The sequence below is a fragment of the Notamacropus eugenii genome, chromosome 1, assembly GCF_028372415.1.
Source record: "Notamacropus eugenii isolate mMacEug1 chromosome 1, mMacEug1.pri_v2, whole genome shotgun sequence".
Lineage (NCBI taxonomy): Eukaryota > Metazoa > Chordata > Mammalia > Diprotodontia > Macropodidae > Notamacropus > Notamacropus eugenii.
The window spans coordinates 379,804,791-379,827,657 of NC_092872.1; the positions used below are offsets into that span (position 1 = coordinate 379,804,791).

The 22,867-nt window shown below is 41.2% G+C and overlaps 1 protein-coding gene across 2 annotated transcripts in view; it reads left to right on the forward strand.

Annotated features, from left to right (window-relative positions):
* LOC140518530 (proton-coupled amino acid transporter 1-like) overlaps positions 1–21,551 on the forward strand; it is a 65,373-nt gene extending 43,822 nt beyond the window's left edge. For both annotated transcript variants that reach the window (XM_072630771.1, XM_072630772.1), the window contains exon 11: positions 17,096–21,551. In XM_072630771.1, coding sequence (XP_072486872.1) covers positions 17,096–17,370 — 275 coding nt within the window. In that variant the 3' untranslated portion in view covers positions 17,371–21,551. The remainder of the gene's footprint in view (positions 1–17,095) is intronic.
* The last annotated feature ends 1,316 nt before the right edge of the window (positions 21,552–22,867 follow it).

Genomic DNA, 22,867 nt, shown 5'->3' on the forward strand with positions numbered 1-22,867 from the left:
TAGAGGTTATACATGTATAATCAAGCAAAAACACTTCCATAACAGTCATGTTGTGAAAGACTTAATTTCCCTCTATCCTGTCCCACCCTCCATTTATTCTGTTCTCTTCTTTGACCTGTCCCTCTACCAAAGTGTTTGCTTCCTGATTACCCCTTCCCTCAGTCTGCCATCCCTTCTATCATCCCCCTTCTCTTATCCCCTTCACCCCTGCTTTCCTGTAGGCTAAGATAAATTTCCATACCCAATTGAGTGTGTGTGTTATTCCCTCGTGGAGCCAGATCTGATGAAAGGAAGGTTCACTTATTCCCTCTCATCTTCCCCTTCTTCCCCTCCATTGGAAAACCTCTTTTATTTGAGATGATTTACTACATTCTACCTCTCCCTTTCTGTTTCTCCTGCTACATTTCTCTAAATACTTAATTTTCTTTTTTAGATATCAGCCCTTCATATTTAGCTCACACTGTGCCCTCTGTCTCTCTCTGTCTCTCCTTAATATACATACACATACATACACACATATATCAAGTATGTATGTATATAATGTGTGTGTATATATACACATATACATATACACACACACATACATATATTCCCTCCAACTATCCTAATACTGAGAAAGGTCTCATGATTTATAAATATCATCTTTCCATGTAGGAATGTAAGCAGTTCAACTTTAATAAGTGCCTTATGTTTTCTCTTTCCTGTTTACCTATTCATGTTTCTCTTGATTCTTGTATTTGAAAGTCAAATTTTCTAATCAGCTCTGGTCATTTCCACAAGAATGCTGGGAAGTCCTGTATTTCATTGAAGTTCCATTTTTTTCCCCTGAAGTATCATACTCAGTTTTGCTTGGTAGGTAATTCCTTAATCCTATCTCCTTTGACCTCTGAAGTATCATATTCCAAACCTTCTGATCCCTTAGTGTAGAAGCTGCTAAGTCCTGCGTTATCCTGATTGTGTTTCCACAGTACTTGAATTGTTTCTTTCTGGCTTCTTGTAATATTTTCTCCTTGACTTGGGAATTATGGAATTTGGCTACAATATTCCTAAAAGTTTTCCTTTTGGGCTCTCTTTCAGGAGGTGATTGGTGGATTCTTTCCATTTCTTTTTTACCCTCTGGCTGTAGAATGTCAGGGCAGTTTTCCTTGATAATTTCTTGAAAGATGATGTCTAGTCTCTTCTTTTGATCATGCCTTTCAGGTAATCTGATAATTTTTAAATTATCTCTCCTAGATCTGTTTTCCAAATCATTGTTTTCCAGTGAGATACTTCACATTGTCTTCTATTTTTTCAATCTTTTGGTTTTGTCTTATAACTTCTTGATTTCTCATAAAGTCTTTAGCTTCCATTTGCTTCATTCTAATTTTGAAGGAATTATTTTCTTCAGTGAGCTTTTGGACCTCTTTTTTCATTTGGTTCATTCTGCTTTTTAAGGCATTCTCCTTATTGACTTTTTGGACTTCTTTTACCATTTGGGTTGCTCTACTTCTAAAGCTGTTATTTTCTTCAGCATTTTTTAGGGTTTCCTTAAGCAAGCTGTTGACTCGTTTTTCATGATTTTCTTATATCATTCTCATTTCTCTTCCCAGTATTTCTCTGCTTCTCTTACTTGATTTTCAAAATCTTTTTTGAGATCTTCCATGGACTAAGACCAATTCATATTTTTCTTGGAGGCTTTGGATGCAGGAGCTTTGGCTCTTTTGACTTCTTTTGGTTGTATGTTTTGATCTTCTTCATCACCAATGATGTAAGAAAATATCTCTTGACCGAGAAAGTAAGTAAGAATCAGTAGTCTGTTTCTTTTTCCCCATTTGCTCATTTTCCCAGCCAATTACTTGACTATTGAACTCTTTGTTAAGTGTAGGGCTCCAGAAGCAACCTCTGCTTCAGCAGTTGCTGCCACTGCCCTGGGGCTGGGACTGAGGCTGGGGCCAGACCATGCTCCCCTCTCACGAGGCATGAGAACCTGATGGCTGCCTTCCTTTCCATGTCTTTATTGTTATGATTCTAAATACAGCAAAATTCTGCATCTAATATTTTGCATTCATTGCCAAGAAGGTCATGGTAGAAGCAGGGGATAGAAGCCAACAATCTGTGTTTTCAAACCTAGTCTCTAGGAAGAGGCAAGAAGGAGCTAAGAGAACTATGTACTCTAGGGCCTCAGTTTCTGGAGCTCTTAGTCCCTAGCCTAGACAGATCAGTCATAGTGATAAATCCCTTTGTACTAATTATGAGAAATTACACTAATTGCCATGTAAGGTTCTTCCAATTCTATAATTATTGATTCTACAATTATTGAACTCTGAATAATCACAATGATTAACTGAAGAGAAAGAGACTAGATCCAGGCTGGCAGACTCCCCAAGTAGGAAATTATTTCAAAGAGCATCCATTTACAAATGTTCACCCACTTTGTAATTGATAACACTTTGGTTATGCCACTGACCTTCAAAGCTGTCTTAGACATTTGTGGATTGAGAACCGCAGCAGCTGCCCACAATTCAGTCCCCTAAGGCCTACTCTAGTTCTGTCTGCCTGATATGGCCCACGCCAAACTGAGCTCCCCTCTCAGTCTGCTATGATCAGCCCTTGTCTATTTTCCAGATTGTCTTGGATTGGAAACTTGCTTCAGTCTGTCCTTTTGTGGATTCTGCTGCTTTAGAATTTGTTTAGAGTCATTTTTTATAGGTTTTTTGATGGATTTGGGGGGAGAGCTCTAGGAGGTCCCTGCTTTTATGTCACCATCTTAGCTCCATCCTTCTCTTTCCCCTTCCAGTCTTGAGTTCTTAAAGTATTATTCAGTCCTGTGTGCCACAGAACATGTCTGTGGTTGACATGCAGATATTATGTAATACAATAGAAATGATAGGTGCCTCTACTTCCTTTTTCCTCTCCACACTCTGGTTTCTGACCTCATCATTCAGCTGAAACTGCTCTTTCCAAAGTTACTAACAATCTCTTAGTTGCCAAATCTAATGGCATTTTCTCAGTCCTCATGCTTCTTAACCTCTCTGTACCCTTTGACACTGTGGGGCACCCTCTTCTTGATATTTTCTTCTATTTAGGTTTTCAGGGCATGCCTGGTTCTATTCCTACCCATCTGACTACTCTTTTTCTGTCTTCCTTCCTATATCTTCATCCAGGTAACACCCACTAACCATGGGTATCCCATGGGGTTTTGTCTTGGGTCTTCTTTTCTCCCTGTATACTATTTCACTTGGTGATCTTATCAACTTCCACCAATTCAGTCAGCATCTCTGTGCCTCTGTTTCTCGAATCTACTTATCCAGCTCTAGCCTCTCTCCTGACCTCCATTCTCACATCTCCAGTTACTTGTTGGACATTTTAAACTGAATATCCTATAGACATCTTGAACTCACTATGTCTAAAATTGAACTCATCTTTCCCCGCCAACTCTCCCTTCTTCCTAATTTACCTATTACTTTTGGGAGTACACCCATCCTCCCAGTCACTCAGACTTAGAAGGTAGGTGTCATCCTCAATCCCTCACTCCTCCTGCCCCATCTAATCTGTTGCCAAAGCTTATTGATTTCTCCGTCCTAACATCTCTCTTGTGTGCCTTCTTCTTCTTCTTCTTCTTTTTAATTTATTTATTTAACTTTTAACATTCATTTTCACAAAATTTTGGGTTCCAAATTTTCTCCCCGTTTGTCCCCTCCCCCCACCCCAAAACACCAAGCATTCTAATTGCCCCTATCACCAATCTGCCCTCTCTTCTATCATCCCTCCCTTCCCTTGTCCCTATCTTCTCTTTTGTCCTGTAGGGCCAGATAGCTTTCTATACCCCATTGCCTGTATTTCTTATTTCCTAGTAGCAAGAACAGTACTGAACAGTTGTTCCTAAAACTTTGAGTTCCAGCTTCTCTTCATCCCTCCCTCCCCACCCATTCCCTTTGGAAGTCAAGCAATTCAATATAGGCCATATCTGTGTAGTTTTGCAAATGACTTCCATAATAGTCATGTTGTGTAAGACTAACTATATTTCCCTCCATCCTATCCTGCCCCCCATTGCTTCTATTCTCTCTTTTGATCCTGTCCCTCCCCAAATGTTGACTTCAAATTGCTCCCTCCTCCCATTGCCCTCCCTTCCATCATCCCCCCCACTCTGCTTATCCCCTTCTCCCCCACTTTCCTATATTGTAAGATAGGTTTTCATACCAAAATGAGTGTGCATTTTATTCCTTCCTTTAGTGGGATGTGATGAGAGTGAACTTCATGTTTTTCTCTCACCTCCCCTCTTTTTCCCTTCACTAAAAAGTCTTTTGCCTGCCTCTTTTATGAGAGATAATTTGCCCCATTCCATTTCTCCCTTTCTCCTCCCAATATATTTCTCTCTCACCGCTTAATTTCATTTTTTTTAAGATGTGATCCCATCCTATTCAATACACTCTGTGCTCTCTGTCTCTGTGTGTGTGTGTATGTATGTGTAATCCCACCCACTACGCAGATGCTGAAAGGTTGCAAGAGTTACAAATATTGTCTTTCCACGTAGGAATGTAAACAGTTCAACTTTAGTAAGTCCCTTAAGACTTCTCTTCGCTGTTTACCTTTTCATGCTTCTCTTCATTCTGTGTTTGAAAGTCAAATTTTCTTTTCAGCTCTGATCTTTTCATCAAGAATGCTTGAAAGTTCCCAATTTCATTGAAAGACCATTTTTTCCCCTGAAGTATTATACTCAGTTTTGCTGGGTAGGTGACTCTTGGTTATAGTCCTAGTTCCTTTGACTTCCGGAATATCCTATTCCATGCCTTTCTGTCCCTTAATGTAGAAGCTGCTAGATCTTGTGTTATCTTGATTGTATTTCCACAATACTTGAATTGTTTCTTTCTAGCTGCTTACAATATTTTCTCCTTCACCAGGGAACTCTGGAATTTGGCCACAGTGTTCCTAGGAGTTTCTCTTTTTGGATCTCTTTCAGGCAGTGATTGGTGGATTCTTTCAATATTTATTTTGCCCTCTGGTTCTAGAATCTTAGGGCAGTTTTCCATGATAATTTCATGAAAGATGATGTCTAGGCTCTTTTTTTGATCCTGGCTTTCAGGTAGGCCCATAATTTTTAAATTGTCTCTCCTGGATCTATTTTCCAGGTCAGTTATTTTTCCAATGAGATATTTCACATTATCTTCCATTTTTTCATTCTTTTGGTTTTGTTTTGTGATTTCTTGGTTTCTCCATCTGTTGCATTCTAATTTGAAAGAACTATTTTCTTCAGTGAGCTTTTGAACTTCCTTTTCCATTTGGCTAATTCTGCTTTTGAAAGCATTCTTCTCCTCATTGGCTTGTTGAACCTCTTTTGCCAATTGAGTTAGCCTATTTTTCAAGGTGTTATTTTCTTCAGCATTTTTTTGGGTCTCCTTTAGCAAGGTGTGGACCTGCTTTTCATGCTATTCTTTCATCTCTCTCATTTCTCTTCCCAGTTTTTCCTCCACCTCTCTAACTTGATTTTCAAAATCCTTTTTGAGGTCTTCCATGGCCTGAGCCCACTGAATATTTATTTTGGATGTTTGGGATACAGAAGCCTTGACTTCTGTGTCTTTCCCTGATGGTAAGCATTGTTCTTCCTCATTAGAAAGGAAGAGAGGAGATATCTGTTCACCAAGAAAGTAACCTTCTGTGGTCTTATTTTTTTTCCCCCTTTTCTGGGCATTTTCCCAGCCAGTGACTTGACTTCTGAGCTTGCTCTTCACACCCACCTGGCCTCCAGATCCGCCCAGCCAGTGCTTGGGGTCTGAGATTCAAATGCTGCTTCCCAGCCTCAGGGCTTCGGCGGGGGCAGGACTACTATTCAGTGTGAGATTAAGTTCAGGTGCTCAGGTCAGGGCAGGGCTGCCACTCAGGGCTTAGTTCCCTCAGGGGTTTATGCAGAGACCTTCAACAATGGATCCGAGCTCCTGCCTGCTTTGGGGAGCCCCAGTCTGCTGCCACCTCTGCTGCTGCCTCCCGAGGGGCCTGAGTCATGGGAACCCCCGCTCCCCTCTCCACGAGCCGAAAAGACCCTCCTACCGACCTTTGGGTGGAGGGACCCACAGGGCTGCTGGAGGTTCCATCCCTGAAGCCCGCTGAGATCTGCTCCTCTTGGTGCTGCCGGCCAAGGCAGGGTTGGGCTCCACTCTGGGTCTGGGGCGCGGCAGACCTTTCGCATCGGTTTTTCAGGGCTCCCTGGAACAGAAATCTCCTCCACTCCATTGTTCTGTGGCTTCTGCTGCTCCAGAATTTGTTGGGAGTTCTTCTTTACAGATATTTTATGGGCTGTGGGTTAGGAGCTAGAGTATGTGTATCTTTCTACTCCGCCATCTTGGCTCCTCCTGTGTGTGCCTTCTTCTTGCCTCTGGCACTGCCACTACCCTGGTGTAGGCCCTCATCACCTTATACCTAGCCTGTTGCATTTGAATGTCTCCCTGCCCCAAGTTTCCTCCCACTCCAGTCTGTCCTCCACTCAGCTTTTTAAAGCATAGTTTTGATCATGTCACTTGCTACTCAGTAAACTCCAGTGGCTCCCTACTAACCTGTAAGATCAAACGTAAAATCTTGTGGTGTTAAAAGTCTTCCATAACCTTCCTCTCCTACCCTCCCTTCACCTTTCCCAGCTCCTTAGACCTTCCATCCTCCCAGTGACACTGGCCTCTTTTCTGTTCCTTGAACAGGACACTATCATCTCTGGGCTCTGGGTATTTTTGCTGACTCTCTCCCATGCCTAAAATTCTCTCTCTACTTATCTCTGCTTCCTGGCCTCCTTCAAGTCCTAGCTAAAATCCTACCTTCCACAGGAAACCTTTCTTGATCTCCTCTAATGCTAGTGTTTTCTCTCTGTTGCTTATCTCCAAAATATCTTGAATATAGCTTATTTGTACAGTTATTTGCATGTTATTTCCCCATTAGACTATAAGCTCCTTGGGAGCAGGACCTGTCTTTTTACTTTCTTTTCATCCTCAGTACTTAGCACCGTGCATGGTCCATAGCAGGCTCATTAATGAATGTTTATTGACTCTCCAGCTGTTTTTCTTTTAAACTAGTTATTTTTAATGTAGTTGTTTTGATACCACTATTACCTAAGAATTTTCTCTGTCTTTGCTCTCTTTAAAAAATAATCACCCTTGTGACTTTATATTCTATTTCAAAAAAGAGATATCCACGGTCATGAATGGTTTTTGCAGAACGGTTAATTTTTTTTTTTAACTTGGTAAACAGAAACTAAAATATCAGTACTCCAAGGTAGAGTTCTTAATCTTTTTTGTGGGTCATACTGGCAATCAAGAGAAGCCTGCAAATTTCTTAGAATAATGGCCTTAAATGCATATAGTATACATAAGATTACAAAGCAGACCAATTATATTGAAATATGGTTATTAAAAATATAGACATATATGTATATGTATGTATATACATATATACATACATATACAAATGTATACATATTTCATTAACAACCCCTGCTCTAGGGGATCTGTACATTTATCAGTGTGAGTTTTCTCTTCACTGTCAAAAACTGCAACTCTTCCACACCTTATATTAAGAGACTTTTGCTCAAATTACTCTAGCTGGAAAAAATTCCTCACCTTCTAGAACACTGCCATTATAGGCTCCTCTAGACTTAGCTCTGTTAGTCTCTGGACCTTATTCCTGGCCTTCCCAGTTTTGGAAGGACTTAGCAGAGCTTGTAGTCCATTTTCGTCATTTTCTTAAAATCCCGAGGCACCTCCACACCACCATCTGAAGAGTATTGTAGCCCAGGAGACAGAATAATTCAGATGGATATGTGATCTCATTGATTCAGGAGTTCTTTCAGCAATGCAAACCAAACCCCATCCATTCCTGCCCACCCAGCGCAGTGCTTGTCCATATCCTCCCCATAAGTTCACCACACAGGGCCTACCCAATGTATTGGAAACCTTCCTTGCTTTCTTCCAGGGTTATTAGTGGAGCACTCTGGCTCTCCCCCTGTTGTTATCCTTTACGTCTGCCACATAACCAACCTGTTGTTTCTTCCTAGCGTTCTGTTCTTTGTTGGCATCTTTTATCCCTATTCTTCTTTGGAATTCCTCTTTGGTTGTATGCTGCAGCCTGCTCATACCCACAATGCACCATTCTATTAATCTCTGTATGATACTAACTTTTCGTTCTTTGGACACAGTAGTATTCCATGTCTACCTGGTAGAATGTTTGTGTTAAAAAGATGAGCCTCTGATTTCACACAAAAATCGGAGGTCCACAAAGGAGCATTGTAATTTCGTAAAATCAGGTATAATCCGCTGTCTCCTTCCTATTCATTTTTGTGTACAACTCATTTTCCATCTGTCCTGTCTGTCCCAGATACATATATGCATATGTGTGTGATAGAAAACTCTATAGCAAGGCCATCCAATGCATGTTGAAATCCAGACAATGAACTTTCTTCATCCACTTGGTCTTTCTTCTGAAGATGGACAGGCCAAACTTCTTTGAGTGTTTGCAAATATATTCAAAGAGGCCCTTTGAAAGTTCTGGCTGGGGCTTGAGGCAATTGACTCGATGTCATCTGCAAGCAGGAATTCCTTTTCAATCTGGACTCTTTCCTGGGTCTCCTCTTTCCTAGTGGTCTATACATTTGGTTAGCGTATATCTCCGTATTTTATTCCTCACCCGATGTTTATTATTAGAGGGTTGTTGAATAAGGTTATTCCTATTGTCCTTTACGCAGATGAATCTTGAATTATTTTTATTTATGGGTGTGTGATACCTTGTTAAAAAAAAGTCTATTAGGAGATGTTTTGTTCTACTGAATCAGATACTGTATCTAATCAACAAATAATAGGCACAATGGGATCTTGTGTTCCCTACATCTTTCTGTGTCTGTTTCTTACAGTTGTGAAGTATATGGCCCATTGCTGAATGTCACTTGTAAAAATCTGCATGTTCCCTATTAATATATGTGTGAATTACTCAAAGATTTTGTGTAAATTGGAGTAAGTATATAGGTTGATAGTTATTGATGTTCCCTGAATTAAACTTTTTTCAGTCTTAATAAGGTCCAAAATTTTTCCCATACTTTTGGTCTTTTCCCTGTCCTTTATGTAACTCATCTATAGTCTGTCGATGCCCTCTGAGGAACAGAATAACATGAGTAACAAAGTATATATTTTTCTGATTTTAGACATAGTTTAAAAAGGGGGGGGGGGAGTGGTGGTAGCTAAGTGGTGCACTGGATGGAGCACCACGCCTGCAGTCAGGAAGACTCATCTTTATGAGGTGAAATCCTACTCCCGACACTTAACTGTGACCCTGAGCAAGTCATGTAACCCTGTTCCTCATGTGTAAAATGAACTGGAGAAGGAAAGGGCAAACCACTCCATATCTTTGCCAAGAAAAAACCAAATGGGGTCATGAGTCAGGGACAACTGAACAACAAATAAAAAAGATGATTTTGCCCCAAAGACCCCAAATACCAGTATACATTAGGAAGATTAAATTCCATAAGTGTCTTGTGTTCTTTCTTTGCTTGATATGTACTCTTCATGAGTACATAAATCAGCTCTTTCTTATTCCTAATTAGTTCCCCTTTAAAGGTCAAATTCTTAGTGACTATAAACCCAAAGGAGAAGCGTTTCGTAATATTGCAAAGTCCCTTGGCTAATCTTTTGGGCTAATTAAAGTTGTTAAAAGCGCTGCATTTAGTTACAAAACTGCTGCAGAATTTGTGGTTAAAATAAAGTAGGAAATTGCTGCTTTCCTCTCCTTCCTAGCATTCTGAATTTTCCCAATTAACTGGTTCCTTGAGTTCCTTCCCATTTTTATCTTTCACATCTTTGGCAGGAACCACATCATGCAAGATCTGTAGTGTTACCCATTTCTTATAAAAGTACAAAGACGAAAAAAGACTGATTAACTCAGCAAGATTTAAACGTGCTTTCTTTCAATCAGTTTGCGAACTGTTTAAATTTGGGATGAAAAAAACTTTCTTAGATTAGCCAGAGTTTATGCTTATTTTATTATGTGAACCCAAAAGCCATAGACGAGAAAGCATGCCTCTTAATCTCCTTTTAGAATTTTGATCTCTCAGAAAGTTGTTTCTGTTAAGTGTTCTAGAATGTCACAGAATCATAGAATGTCAAGGTTGTAAAGGACCTTTGAGTATAAAATGTTAAACCTGAAAGGGACCTTAGTGACCATCCAGCCCAATCTTTTCATCTTATGGGCTTAGTTAAAGTGTTATATCCAAGATTATACATAGACTTGTCACAGACCCAAGATTGATAGCAACAATAATCATAATAGCTAAAATTCACATAATGCTTACTGTGTGCACTATGCTAAGTGCTTCATAATTACTATTTCATTTGATCCTTACAGCACCTAAATGCCATGTAACTCCATGTAAGCAATATGAAGGTAGAGCCTTTGTTACTTATGTCTTTGTATCCTCAGCGTGCCTTGCTAAGTCGTGTTTCGCACTAATAAAGGTTTGTGGAAATTAAGTGAACAGTACGTCCAAGTTCTAGGGCTTTTTTCACAATATTACAAGTCCATTTCTGTTAGGGAGCACAAGAGTGGTGTACCATAACTCAGTAGAGAGGACTTTAAATTAGAGTCACAAGACCTGGATTTAAATTCTAGCTCTGTTTTAGTACCCTTGTGACCTGTGGCACAAATTTTATGGTCCAAAGTTTTTTCAACTGTAAAATAAAGGGCTTAGACTAGATGACATCTAAAGTTCTCCCAACTCTAAACTTTAAAATAATACTCACAATGAAGTAACTATTCAGCTAATGGAAGAGGAAGTGACAATGGAGAGGAAATAAGTCTGTCCATTCTATTTTTGCCTTCTTTATGGTTAACTTCAGTTGAGAAAAGGGTACAAGGAAATTCTACTTGGGATTCCTTTAATCTTATAAAACCAAACAGAATAGAGTATACCCTTTTCAGGTTGGCTCTAGGTGCCCTTCCTAACTAGAAACATTAATTTAGGTTATTTCACAGAGCAGGCCATTTTGTGAGAGACTTTCACCAGAATGTGTCCCTAACTGGTTGTATATGGAATTGTCCTTGCCAGATAAATGTGGCTTTTCTTGGAAACGTAAGATGTAGAGCTAGATGTAATTCTGATATCTTCATTTTATAGCATACAAACGGAGGTCTAAAAACCCTGCCTGAACTGCCCAAGGTCTCACAGTAGCAGAATGAGGATTTGGGCTTGGGTCCTCTGCCTCCAAATTTAATGCTCTTTCCTATACATCATACTACATCTCCCTCTACAAAAAAAGTAGTTGTCTCACAACCTCACTGTTGTGAAGAAATTGGACAGTGTTGGTGAAGCTGAGGCACCAGAATGAGCAAAGGACTTTCCCAAGGCCAGGATGAGTAATTAGGGTTAGGGCTAAAATCTGATTCCGTGGCCAGCAGCCTTTTGAGAGAGAATACCTTCAGCTAATAAAGCTGATTTTTAGTGAATCTTGAATTATTTCATCTTCTCATTCTTCTGTGGATCCAAACTTGGAGACTGAATGTTCTATAGTGAGATGGAAAGTGTGTGGGAAACATGGAAATCTAGGCAGCTGTACCACTAACTTGTGTGACTGTGGGCAACTTCCCCTTTGTGAGTTTCATTTTCTTCTTTGAGGTTTGAAATGAGGGATTTGAAGTAGCTTATCTGTAAGAAAGCTAATATTCTGTGATTCTGATGCTCTGGTTTGAGAAATACTGCAAGACTGAAACTGTTTACAGGTTAAGGGACACCTTGTTCTTTCTAAAGCTTTTCCCTGAAGTCTCAGAACCTTTTAAAGGTGTTAATGCATACACATTTCAGCTCCTGAGAAGAGGACTGCTACCTCTCTGTCTGCTTAATAAACTAAGAAAAGATGAAGGAATTGGCCCAAGGATATTAATGTGCCCATAGCATATGTGAGGCTTCTTCACCTCCTTTTAATTCTTTAATTTAATTTAAATTCTTTAATTCAAAACCTTAAAGTTGGCTGTGAATACTTTACCACAGCAGAATAGGTAGAGACATTAATTTATAGGTAGGAACATTAATTTAGGAGACTTTCTGCTAAACAACAGTGTCTATGGTTAAAAAAAAAGCCTTTTGGCCAACTTCTTGGCTTTCCAGAAACTTATTTCCTTTGCTCCATCTCCTGCGTTTTCCATTTTCTGAGTAGGGAAGAGGATGTGGGGGTGATTGTTAGGAATAGTATTTAGAGACCTCCCTTCCACCCCACGTGGACCAGAAAAAGGAAGATATCATGTTCTGGAGAGGAAAAGAGTCCTGAACTCAGGACCAGAACCTACTTTAATTCCACCTCTTTTACTTACTAGCAGAATGACTGTAAGCAAAGTCACCTCCCTTCCTGGACCTGTTTCCTCTACTCTAAGATGTTGAACTAAAAGTTGCTTCCACCTATTTTAAGTTCTAAAGTTCCTTCTGGCTCTAACATTCTGTATTCTAAGCTCTCCCCCTGAAGATGGCGAAGGAGGTGAAAAGGTAGGCCAAAGCAGTGCGTTTCAGCTATCTTAATAATCTGTTATGTTTATACCGTTATGTTTACAAAACATTTTACAGATGTCATCACATTCGATTCTTACAACAGTCTTGTGACATTGGAAATGCAAGTACTGTTATCCATATTTTACAAAACGGGAACCCCAGAGAGGAAGTGATCTCCCAGTGTCACCCAACTAATAATTTTGGAGCTAGGACTCAAACTTAGGTCTTCTGACATTGTCTAATGTTCTTTCTTCTCTACTGAGCTGCTATTTGAGAAACTATTCCTTTTTCCTAGAGATAATGATAATTACCAGTTAGAAGCCCTTGGGAAGGGCTAGGATTTATCTAGCATGTTAACTTAAAGTTGCACTCAGGCTGGAGAAAATGGATAGGGCTATGCCTTCAAAGAAATCAAAGAAAGAGAAATATGGCCTCTTTGTTAAAAGGCCAGAATATTTATGATAGTTCTTTTTGTGGTGGCAAAAGATCTGAAACTGAGGGGTTCCCATCCATTGTGCAGTGGTTGAACAATTTGTGGTATACGAATGGGATGGAATCCAATTGTGCTGTCAGAAATGGTCTGGGTGGGGGGAGATTTCAGAGTAACCTGAGAAGACTTACATAAATTGATGTGGAGTGAACTGAACGGAATGAGGAGAAAAAATTACATTGGAAAAGCCAAACAACTTTGAAAGATTTAGGAACTCTGATCAACAACAGTGACCATCCAGCATTTCCAAGGACTCATGATGAACCATGCTACCAAATTTGAGATACAGAAGTGGACTTCAGACATATTTTTTTGGATATAGCCAGGGAATGAATTGCTTTAATAATAATGATCTTTAGCATTTATATGGCACCTACTGTGTGCCAGGCACTATGCTAAGAATTTTACAGATATCTCCTTTAATCCTCACAACAACCCTGGCAGGTAGATGCTATATTATTATTCTCATTTTGAAGTTGAGGAAACTCATGTAGATAGAGGTGAAGTAACTTGCCCAAAGTCTCACAGCTAGTTAGTGTCTGAGGTTGGATTTGAGCTTAGGTGTTCCTGATTCTAGGACCAGCGCTACACCATCTAGCTGCCACCAAGTTTTGTTTGACTAGCTATATTTGTAACTGAAGTTTTTGTATTTCTTGCTTTCTCAGTGGGGGGACAGGAGGGATGATGGGGTAGAGGAAAGGGAAGGTAAAGAAGGCAGATCTAAATGAAAATTTTTTTTTCTGAAAAGAATCTGTAGGGGCCCTGAGCATAATCAGAGCTAGGAGGCCTCCCTTATATGTCCATAACAGAGGCATTGTCACTATTCCCTTTTACCATTAATAGCACTTTCCTTAATAATTTGTGTAGTGTCAGGCTTGATGTGGAAACATAAAAGGGTTGGTAGAGAATCTTAATTAAAAATCCAAGATGGCTCAAGGAGAAATCAATTTGACCTCCCTCCAATGAGCTCAGCTAGGTCTCAGATGCAGTGATGGAGTGAACAGTGAGATCATTGTGGTCTGGGAGTGCCGTTATCTCTGATCTTCCATTAGAGGCAACTTCCTTCCCTGTGGATTATATCCCCATCAAGGGGATATGAGGCTTGTAGCCTTTTCCCAGTGGAAGGACATTGTGTTTTCTCTCTCTTTGTTAGGGCAAGTGGTAAAGCTGTGGAAGACACTTTCAGGGGCAAGAAAATGAAAAATTAGAAGAGAGATCATCAAATTGCTTTTTTGTCCTTTCCCTCTCTAGTTTTCTTGGGATCAGAGAATTTCCGAACTGGAAAAGACCTTAGGACAACACCCTGTTCAGCTCCAGCTCTGAGAATGCAGTTTCTTTCCCAAACTCAGCTCCAGTGCTACCTTCTATTTGAAGCCTCTATTAGTCTTCCCAGTGGTTAATGCCTTCACTCCCAAATGACTTTGTATATATTTTGTATTAATTTATCTGTGCACATGGTATTCCCCTCCAGTAGAATACAAGTTCCTTGAGGATGAAGACGTTTCATTTTTGTGTTATCTCCAGTGCCTGGTACTGTACCTGGAACATAGTTTTTGTTCAGTCGTTTGCAATACTTTGGGACCTTATTTGGGGTTTTCCTGGCAAGATATTGGAGTGCTTTGCCATTTCCTTCTCCAGTTTATTTTGCAAATGAGGAAACTGAGGCAAGCAGTTAAGTGATTTGCCCAGGGCCAGACAGCTAGCAAGTGTCTGAGGCTGGTTTTGAACTTGGGAGGATGAGTCTTCTTGACTCCAGGCCTAGCTGTCTATCCATTGCTCCACCTAGCTGCGCCTGGAACATAGTAAGTGCTTAATAAATGCTTGTTGAATTTAATTGAATATACTGTATTAGAGCTGGAAGACCCAACAGATCTAGTCTGCCCACTATTTTATTGAAGGGAAAAAAAGATTTAACAAGCTTTACTTGTCTAAGGTCACAGAATGAGTTAATGGAAGTACATCTAAGTCCTCGTCTCCAGCTTTCTTTTCACTATATCACACTGAGTGAGTGGGAAATGTATGTCTTAAGTGTTTCCTGTATCCCAAAGTGCTTACTGTATGCTGTGCTAACCTCTGGTAATAGAAGCAGACAAATGAGCCTGTCATTTAGAGTGATGAGTTTGAAAGAAGCCTTGATTGAGGGCCCTTCTGGTCCAAACCCCACCATATGCTAGCTGTGTGAATTTGGACAGAACGCTAAACCTTGGCTTCTTCTATCAGTTGGAGTCAACCCCTTCCCCCCTCTCAGGGCTGATTTGAAATAATACATGAAGAAACTTCTTATAAACCACAAATGATGCATTATATTCTTTTACACTGTTCCTTTCTCATTAGGAAATGAGTCAGTTCACAAATGTTTATTAAGCCCTTGCTGTGCACTGAGCACTGCTTTAGGCACTGGGTATATAAAGATAAAAGTTTGAACAGTCCTTGCCCTCTCAAAGCTGTACACTCCTGTCAGGGGAGGCAACTTGTGCATATAGAGAAATAGGCAAAATAGATTTGGGGTCAGGGGGAGAGACTAGCAGCTGGGAGGCTCAAGAAAGGCCTCATGTGTAAGCTGGTGGCCATGAAGGAAAGTGGGGATTCTGAGAGCTGGAAGTGAGGAAGGAGGGCACATCTGGCAGGAGGGACAGCCAGTTCAAAAGTACCAAGGCAGGAGCTGGCATGCTTTATATAAGAACAACCTGGCTGGATCACAGTTTGCATGAGGAGCAGTAATGTGCAATAAAGTTACAGAGGTAGGCTGGAAGAACTTTAAATGCCAAGCAGAGGAATCTATATTTGATCCTGGAGGCAATAGGAAACCATTGGAGTTAGTGAGTACAGAGTAATGTGTTCAGGTTTGCACTTTAGGAAAATCAGTTTGGTAGCTGTGTGAGAGGACTGATTGGAGAGGAGAAAGATGAGGCAGGGAGACTCATTTGGAAGCTGTTGGAATCTCCCAAGCAAAGGAGCATTGAGGGCTAGAAATAAGATGGTGAAGTGACTATGGGTCACGAGAAGAAGGTGGATGCAAGCGATACTGTGGAGATAGAAACCATGAGGTTTGACAGTTGATTGAATACGTGGGGAGGAGTCAAAGGTAACGCTGAGGTTGTGGTGCCTGAGTTACTGGAAGGATGTTGGTGCCTTTAACAGAAATAAGAATGTTTGGGAGTGGGGGCAGAACTTGGGCTGGGGCAGGGTGGGGAGAGATGTTGAGTTCTCTTTTGGACATAATTGAGTTCCTAATGTCTATAGGATTTCCTTCTTGAAATGTCCAGTAGGTAACTCGTGATGTGGGACTAGAGCTTGGCAGAGGGACTAGGGTCACTAAAAACATAGTTCTGGAAGTCACCAGCAGGGAGATGCGATGTGAGCTGACAAGCTCACTGAGAGCAAGTGTAGAAAGATAAGAGGACCAAGTCCAGAGCCTTTGAGCGGGCCTATAATTAGAAGGTGTGTTGTGGATGACAGTCAACCAAAATGAAGTCGAGAAAGAAAAGCTAGATGGATGGGGGGAGAACCAAGAGAAGGCAGGGCCACAAAAACCTAGAGGAAAGAATATCCTCAAGGGGAGGATGGTCCGTGTCATGCTGTGAAGAGGTCAAGAGGCTGAAGACTAAGAAAAGGGCATCAGATTTAGAAATTAAGAAATCACAAGTGACTTTGGGAAGGGTAGTTTCAGCTCAGTGATAAGGTTTGAAACTATATCATAGAGAGGTTAGAAGAGAGGGAAAGGAAAGGAAGTGAAGGTAATAAGTAGAGACAGCATTTTCAAGGTGTTTGGCTAAGGAAGGTAGGAGAAAGATAAGACAGTTCCTTGCAGGGACAGTGGGGTCTAGTGAGAATTTTTAAAGGGGGTGGTGGGGGAATTGTGGTCATATTTGTAGGTGTAGGGAGGGAACCAGTAGATAGGTAAAGATAGAAGATTAGACAGAGAAAATGGATGATATCAGGAGCAGCCTACTTAAAGGAGAAGCGATGTGTGTAAAAGGGTTGTTGGCCTTGGAGAAGACCATTCCTTCATCAAAGCTCAGAGTAAAGAGAGAACATGAGGGATGATGGCAAGGAAAAGGGACAAATGCTGTCAACTTGTTCTTTCATAGGCTGATCATAAATAGAAGTTTCTTCTCCTTCTGCAGGTGTTTTGGCTATCTTGATCCCTCGGCTAGACCTCGTCATCTCCTTGGTGGGCTCTGTGAGCAGCAGTGCCTTGGCTCTGATCATCCCTCCACTCCTGGAGATCACTACGTATTACTCAGAAGGCATGAGCCCTATCACCATTGCTAAAGACATCTTGATCAGCACCTTGGGCTTCATTGGATTTGTGGCGGGCACCTACCAAGCAATCCATGAACTGATCCAGCCAAATGTATCTCCCACCTTTGCCAACTTTACCAGTGCCTTTGTACGATGACCTTTTCGGTACATTCTCTGCACCAAGCCACCTCACCCCACCAAAAGTCTGTTGCCAAGGCCTCCGTTAAGGCTGTAGATGGAGCAGGCTAGCTAGGGGGCTGCTCTTCCTTGTTAACTGGGGACTTATAAATGGACAGAGCAGTGAGGCGGGTTAGATTGTGGATTATTCCAATAGTGATGGTGACCTCTTGATACTTGTTTTATCCCAACACTTTCCCACCCATTCCCTCCCCTCCTACCTTTTGTGGCTTTGATCTTAGTACAACCCAACTCTCTCCATCTTTCAGAGACTCACCTGGATAGTTTCCTCTCCTCTAGGCCAAGCCTCCACAAAACAAGGATCATGGTCCATCTGTTTCACTACTACTCCTGTTGTTTTACCTCTGATTTTCTTGTCATCAGGACTCTTTCTTAAACTACTTTCAGCAGAATGCTTCAAGTTATAGTCTTGATCCTGGCTTGATCCAGGTTTTCTGGAGCACCCTAAGGTGCTCTAACACCTTCCCCTTGAATCTACCACATGTGGAGGCACAAATTCTACCATCACTTAGCACTTTGAACACAGTGAGTACTGTCTGAGTTCAAAATCTTTCTATTTTATTTCAAGTTAGGTCTTTGCTCTTGGACTCTGAGTCTGTAGTTGTTGGGGTTATTAGACCCAGCTTATTCTTACCAAGCTGCACCCTTGCTCTTCCTATGAAGAGAATGACTTGATTTAAACTCGTAATTTATTCTACATTTGGCATAAAGATAGGGAAAGCAATCTGCTGCTCTCATAATCATTTTCTAAGAGGAGATTAATGTATTTGGGACAAGACGTGAGACCAAAAGACAATGGGATTGAAAATGTGTCACTGAAGTTTAGAAAATTAATTCTACAAGCCAGGTTCCCCAGTCTCTACAAGAATGAATCAAAAGGTATGACAGTATCCTTATTGACAGCATGTATTGACACCCTGAATCTATCTCTGTCTGGTTAAATTGGCAGCTTATGTCCCTGCTGCCTCCTCCTTCCTGGCTAGGAGTTGGGATCCTGTTGACAAAGACAAGGAGTCAAGGTCAGCAAGCCTAATCCTTGCAGTTGTGTAGAAACAAAGCAATTGAGGAACTCCCACCATGTGGGGTCAAATTGTGTTATGGTACTTGATTAAATAAAGAGTTCAGTCAGAGAGCTCTGGTTAGTACAGTCCTTCCTGACTCCAGAGCAGTCTCTCTGTCCCACACTTCTCATGAGCCCCATTAGCTTACTTGGGGTGCTGGTAACACTATTATAAGGGATCCCATCCTTTTCTCCCTGTGAGGCTTCCCTTATGCTAGGGGCATTGGTTGCTAAAGACCTGAGGCTACAGTAGCCTAAATTAAAGTTTTGGAAGCCTCCCAGTCCTGAGTTTGAGAAGGGATTGAACTAACTTCTTGAAGATGAGTCTTACTCATCTAACCTTTTACCATTTCCTCATCCTTTCTGCTCGATGATTGGGAAGTGATTCAAAAGGAATTAATGAATTCTTTGGCTGTGTGTGTGTTGGCCCAGAGGGTTTTAGCAAAGGTCCATTTGGTGCCTCTCACACTCCTCCCTGTGCCCTCATCATACCCCTCTGCTCTGCTGCCCTGGAAATGCAGGTGCCTTAGGGAGTAGGTTAGGGAAGGGAAGTTCATCTCTCCATCTTGGCTTTGCCTTTTTGCCTTCAAGCAGGGCACTTGGTGCTTAGGTCAGTGCAGTGACTGAAGGTAAAATCTTCAGTTGTGGCCACCCTGTGCTTCAGGAATCAGCAGGATGTCGGGGGGTCCTTCCTCCATTCTTTGTTGTTCCGTAGCCAAGTATAGCTGGATGTCAGGTGAAGGGGCAGAAGAAGAATTTCTTTTTAAATGTACAATATCTCTTAATTGATGAAAGGCACTTAAAAACTCTGACAACAAGGATTTACATCAAACAATCAAACTGAGGACTTATTCTGGTCCCATGCCTGTTAGAATCAAATTACAATTTATAACTTGGTTCCTGCCGGTGGGGATTTTGTTTTCTATCCCAAGCTGTTAGGGGATAGTAAAGGGGCTTGAAAAACAAATGTAAACTGGAATGGATAGGAGGCTCAGGGTCTCTGGTTTTTAAATTCCAGAAGGGAATTTAATAGGTTTTTTTTCATCTGTTGGCTAAGCTTCTGGAATCTATGTAACCACTTTGCAATTAGCATAGCATTCTATCCAGAATGGTCCTTAGGCCTTCCTCCCTCCTCTTATTTCTTTGGATGCCCTTCTGCATCAGTGCTCTGACCTAGGTCCTGACAGGCCCAGGATCTCCCAGCTGCTGAGCAGAGGCTAGGTCATGACATCAGCTTTCTGCTCTTTAGGGATCAGTGCCTCTGATTTGCACTTTGTAGAAATTAACCTGGGGGCTCTGTCCTCTTAAGGGTCCTGGGCTCATGTCACATGTGATCTCCTCCCTGCTTAGACTGCAGAAGTACTCTGAGGCTTCCCTGCTTCTAATAAAGCCCTACCTGACTGAGATCCCCTCAGCTGGAGGACAAAAGACTTAAAGGGAGAATGCAGGCATGAAGAGTTTTTTTTCCTTTGTCTTCTGAGTAAAGAATCAGAGCCCTAAAGACCCTGCCCTCTAAGGAGTGGATCTCCACCCACCTCCATAATCTTCCTGTTCCTTCTTTGTTTCTTCCTCCCTTTGGCACCTCCTTGCTTGGAAATATTCCAGGCTTTTTATTTTGAGCTGATCTCAGTCCGGGGTACACTGAGGGAACCTCCAAGAATATAGGGTTCTCTTCACCCATCGAGAGCCCAGTTGGGAGCAGGCGTTTCCTAATCTCACTTGACAAAGTACAATCGTACTTATCTAGGAAGGGGGTAAGGGAGAATTCCTAACTTTACTGGGAGCTAGCTGCTCAGTCCTGTTGTGTTGGGTTCAGGTCTCCTGCCTCCAATAACATCTCTCTTCACAAGGGCATTGTTTTTATTTAGTGCATCTAAGTGTCAGACTGATGAGCACTGCTGCGTACGCACAAACCCTGAACAGAAGAAGTGAATTGTTTTATTTGTGTTAACCTAGACCCTATTGCCTGTAGCCTCCCCTTTCTGTGATCCAACTTCTCTGTCCTAGTTAGTATTGGATATGCTTAGTACCAAGATCCTGTCCTTTAAAACGCTATAAACTTCCCCCTCAGAAAACCTAGTCTTGTGAAACCCTTAAGGTAGTGTAACCTAGCTGGTGAATTAGGAAAGATCCCTTTCCTTCCTCTCTCCACGTCTCCAAATAGCTATTGGGCAGAAGAATGCCTTCTTTATGTGACACTACATGCTTACTTCCTACTGTCTTTCAAGTGTAACAGTAAAATCCCAAACTCATTGTTTACAGATTTTATTCCTTATTCACCAATGCAAATGAATTGGTCTCAATGTCTAATCTGTGTAATAAGGTAATAGAGGGTCAGGGCTTGGTGTTGCTCCCTGGGCAGAACGTTATGCTTCTTACTCTCAGAAGAGCCATAAATTTGCCACTTTGTCTTAAGAGAACCTTAAAGGGCAAATAGTCTGATTTGGTGACTACAGAATTGCCCTGTGTTTGAAATTTGCGGAAAGGATCAAATGACTATCCATGAGAACAAAGTGAACAGGCATGGGGAGACTAGGGAGTAGAAGGGTGTGTTTTGCCTTTGAAACCTTGGGTAGCATGCCTTAGGCAGCTTATCCTTCTGGCTCCAAGGTAGTTTGACCTAATGGTATCAAATTTCTTCTGAATCTTTGTACCATCAAAGCCCCTTGTTGGTTTGGTACCAGGGTTAGGGCCAAGCCAGGGGCAGAGAGTGCACAGTTAGAAATAATTGGATTTTGTTAACATCAGGAAGAGATTAATGAATTATCAGAGGGTTAAATTTGATGTCTGACAGTTACTGAACTGAAAAATCAACCAATCGTGTTTGCCATTGTCACAATGAGTAAGAGAATAGAAAGTCTTAATCTAGTGGAAGATCACCACATGGCAGATACCAGTGACCAGGATGTCATTGTATAATGCAACCACCAGGAGTAATAGTACTGTCGGTGTTTTATGCCTTGTATGTTTATATTAAGTACAGATGTGGTTCATGCAGGAGCTTGTGGGAGATCTTGTATTTGATTCTGCTCATGGATCATGTGTTTTTCCTTTCAATAAATGAGGTGTTTTGTTTTTAATTTTGAGAGGTTTCTGTTTTGTGTTCCTGGTTTGTTTTTTGTTTTTTTTGTGGTGCAAATCCCTTACTGAGCTCAGGTTTAAATGTTCCTCTTTCATGTCTCCGGAGGAAATACTGGTTATGGGATGCTAGATAGAAGACAGATGTGGTACAGTGGGAAAAACACTAGTTTGGAAATCAGAAGATCCCATTTCCTATTTTAGCTCCATAAGGAACTACAGGATGTGCTAGATACTGGGAATAAAAATAGAAGGAAAACCAGTCCCTGACCTCAAGAAGCTTATGTTCTGGGAAGGCACAGTGTTGACACAGATAAGTAAATGCAAAATCTTTTGAAGAGGGAGACAACAGTGCCTACAAGAGGAAGGTCAGGAAAGGCTTCCCGTAGGAGGGGACACCTCACAGGAAGCTAAAGATTTCAAGAGGTGACCATGAGGTCATTCCAATGCATTCCAACCATAAGAAATGGACAAGGCCAAAGCAGGGAGCCAGAAGGTGAAAGAAATAAGCTAAGTTTGGAGAACAGCAAATGGTCCTACTTTGGATGGAATCTAGTTTATGTGAAGAGGAGCAATGTGAAATAAATCTATTAAAGGTAAATTAGAACCAAATTGTGAAAAGTCTTAAATGACAAACTGAGAAGTTTGTATTTATACTAAAGAAACCACTGAAAATTCTTAAATGCTGGAGTGGCATGGTAAGACATAGACTTTTAGGAAAATTATTGGAGATGCTTTTTAGAGGATGATTAGTGAGGGGAGAGACTGGGAGCAAGGCATCAGTCTAATGAGATAATAATGTGAAAATGCTCTGTAATGCAGCATCCTAGAAATAGGACCAATATAGCTAGATCCAGGTCAGAAAGCTAGTGTATGCTTAGACTCTTCCATACGTTACCTCAGCCTTTTTCCTATGGATTATTTCTCTCTGCTCACAATGGGTGGTCCCTAAGCTCCCGCAGAGTCCCAAAGGTGGAAGGGACCTGAGAGGTCAGCTCGGCCAACCTTCTTCCTGAATAGAAATTCCCTTTTTAAAAAGCCTCCCTAGTCTCTACTTGAATACTTCCAGCACTGGACAGATAATTCCTGCGTCTCCTGAGGCAATCCGTAACATTGTTGGAGGACTCCAGATTTTAGAAACTTCTCCCTTTCTATGGATCTGTATGCTTCCCAATAACTTCCCCATTGCTTTTAACTCTATTTTCTGAGTGGAGCAGAACCGATCTAATGCTTCTCCTGTGTAACTGTCCTCCAGTTACTTGAAAACAGCAGGTCATATTTCTTCAAAGTCTTCCTTTTCAGGCTTAACATTCCCAGT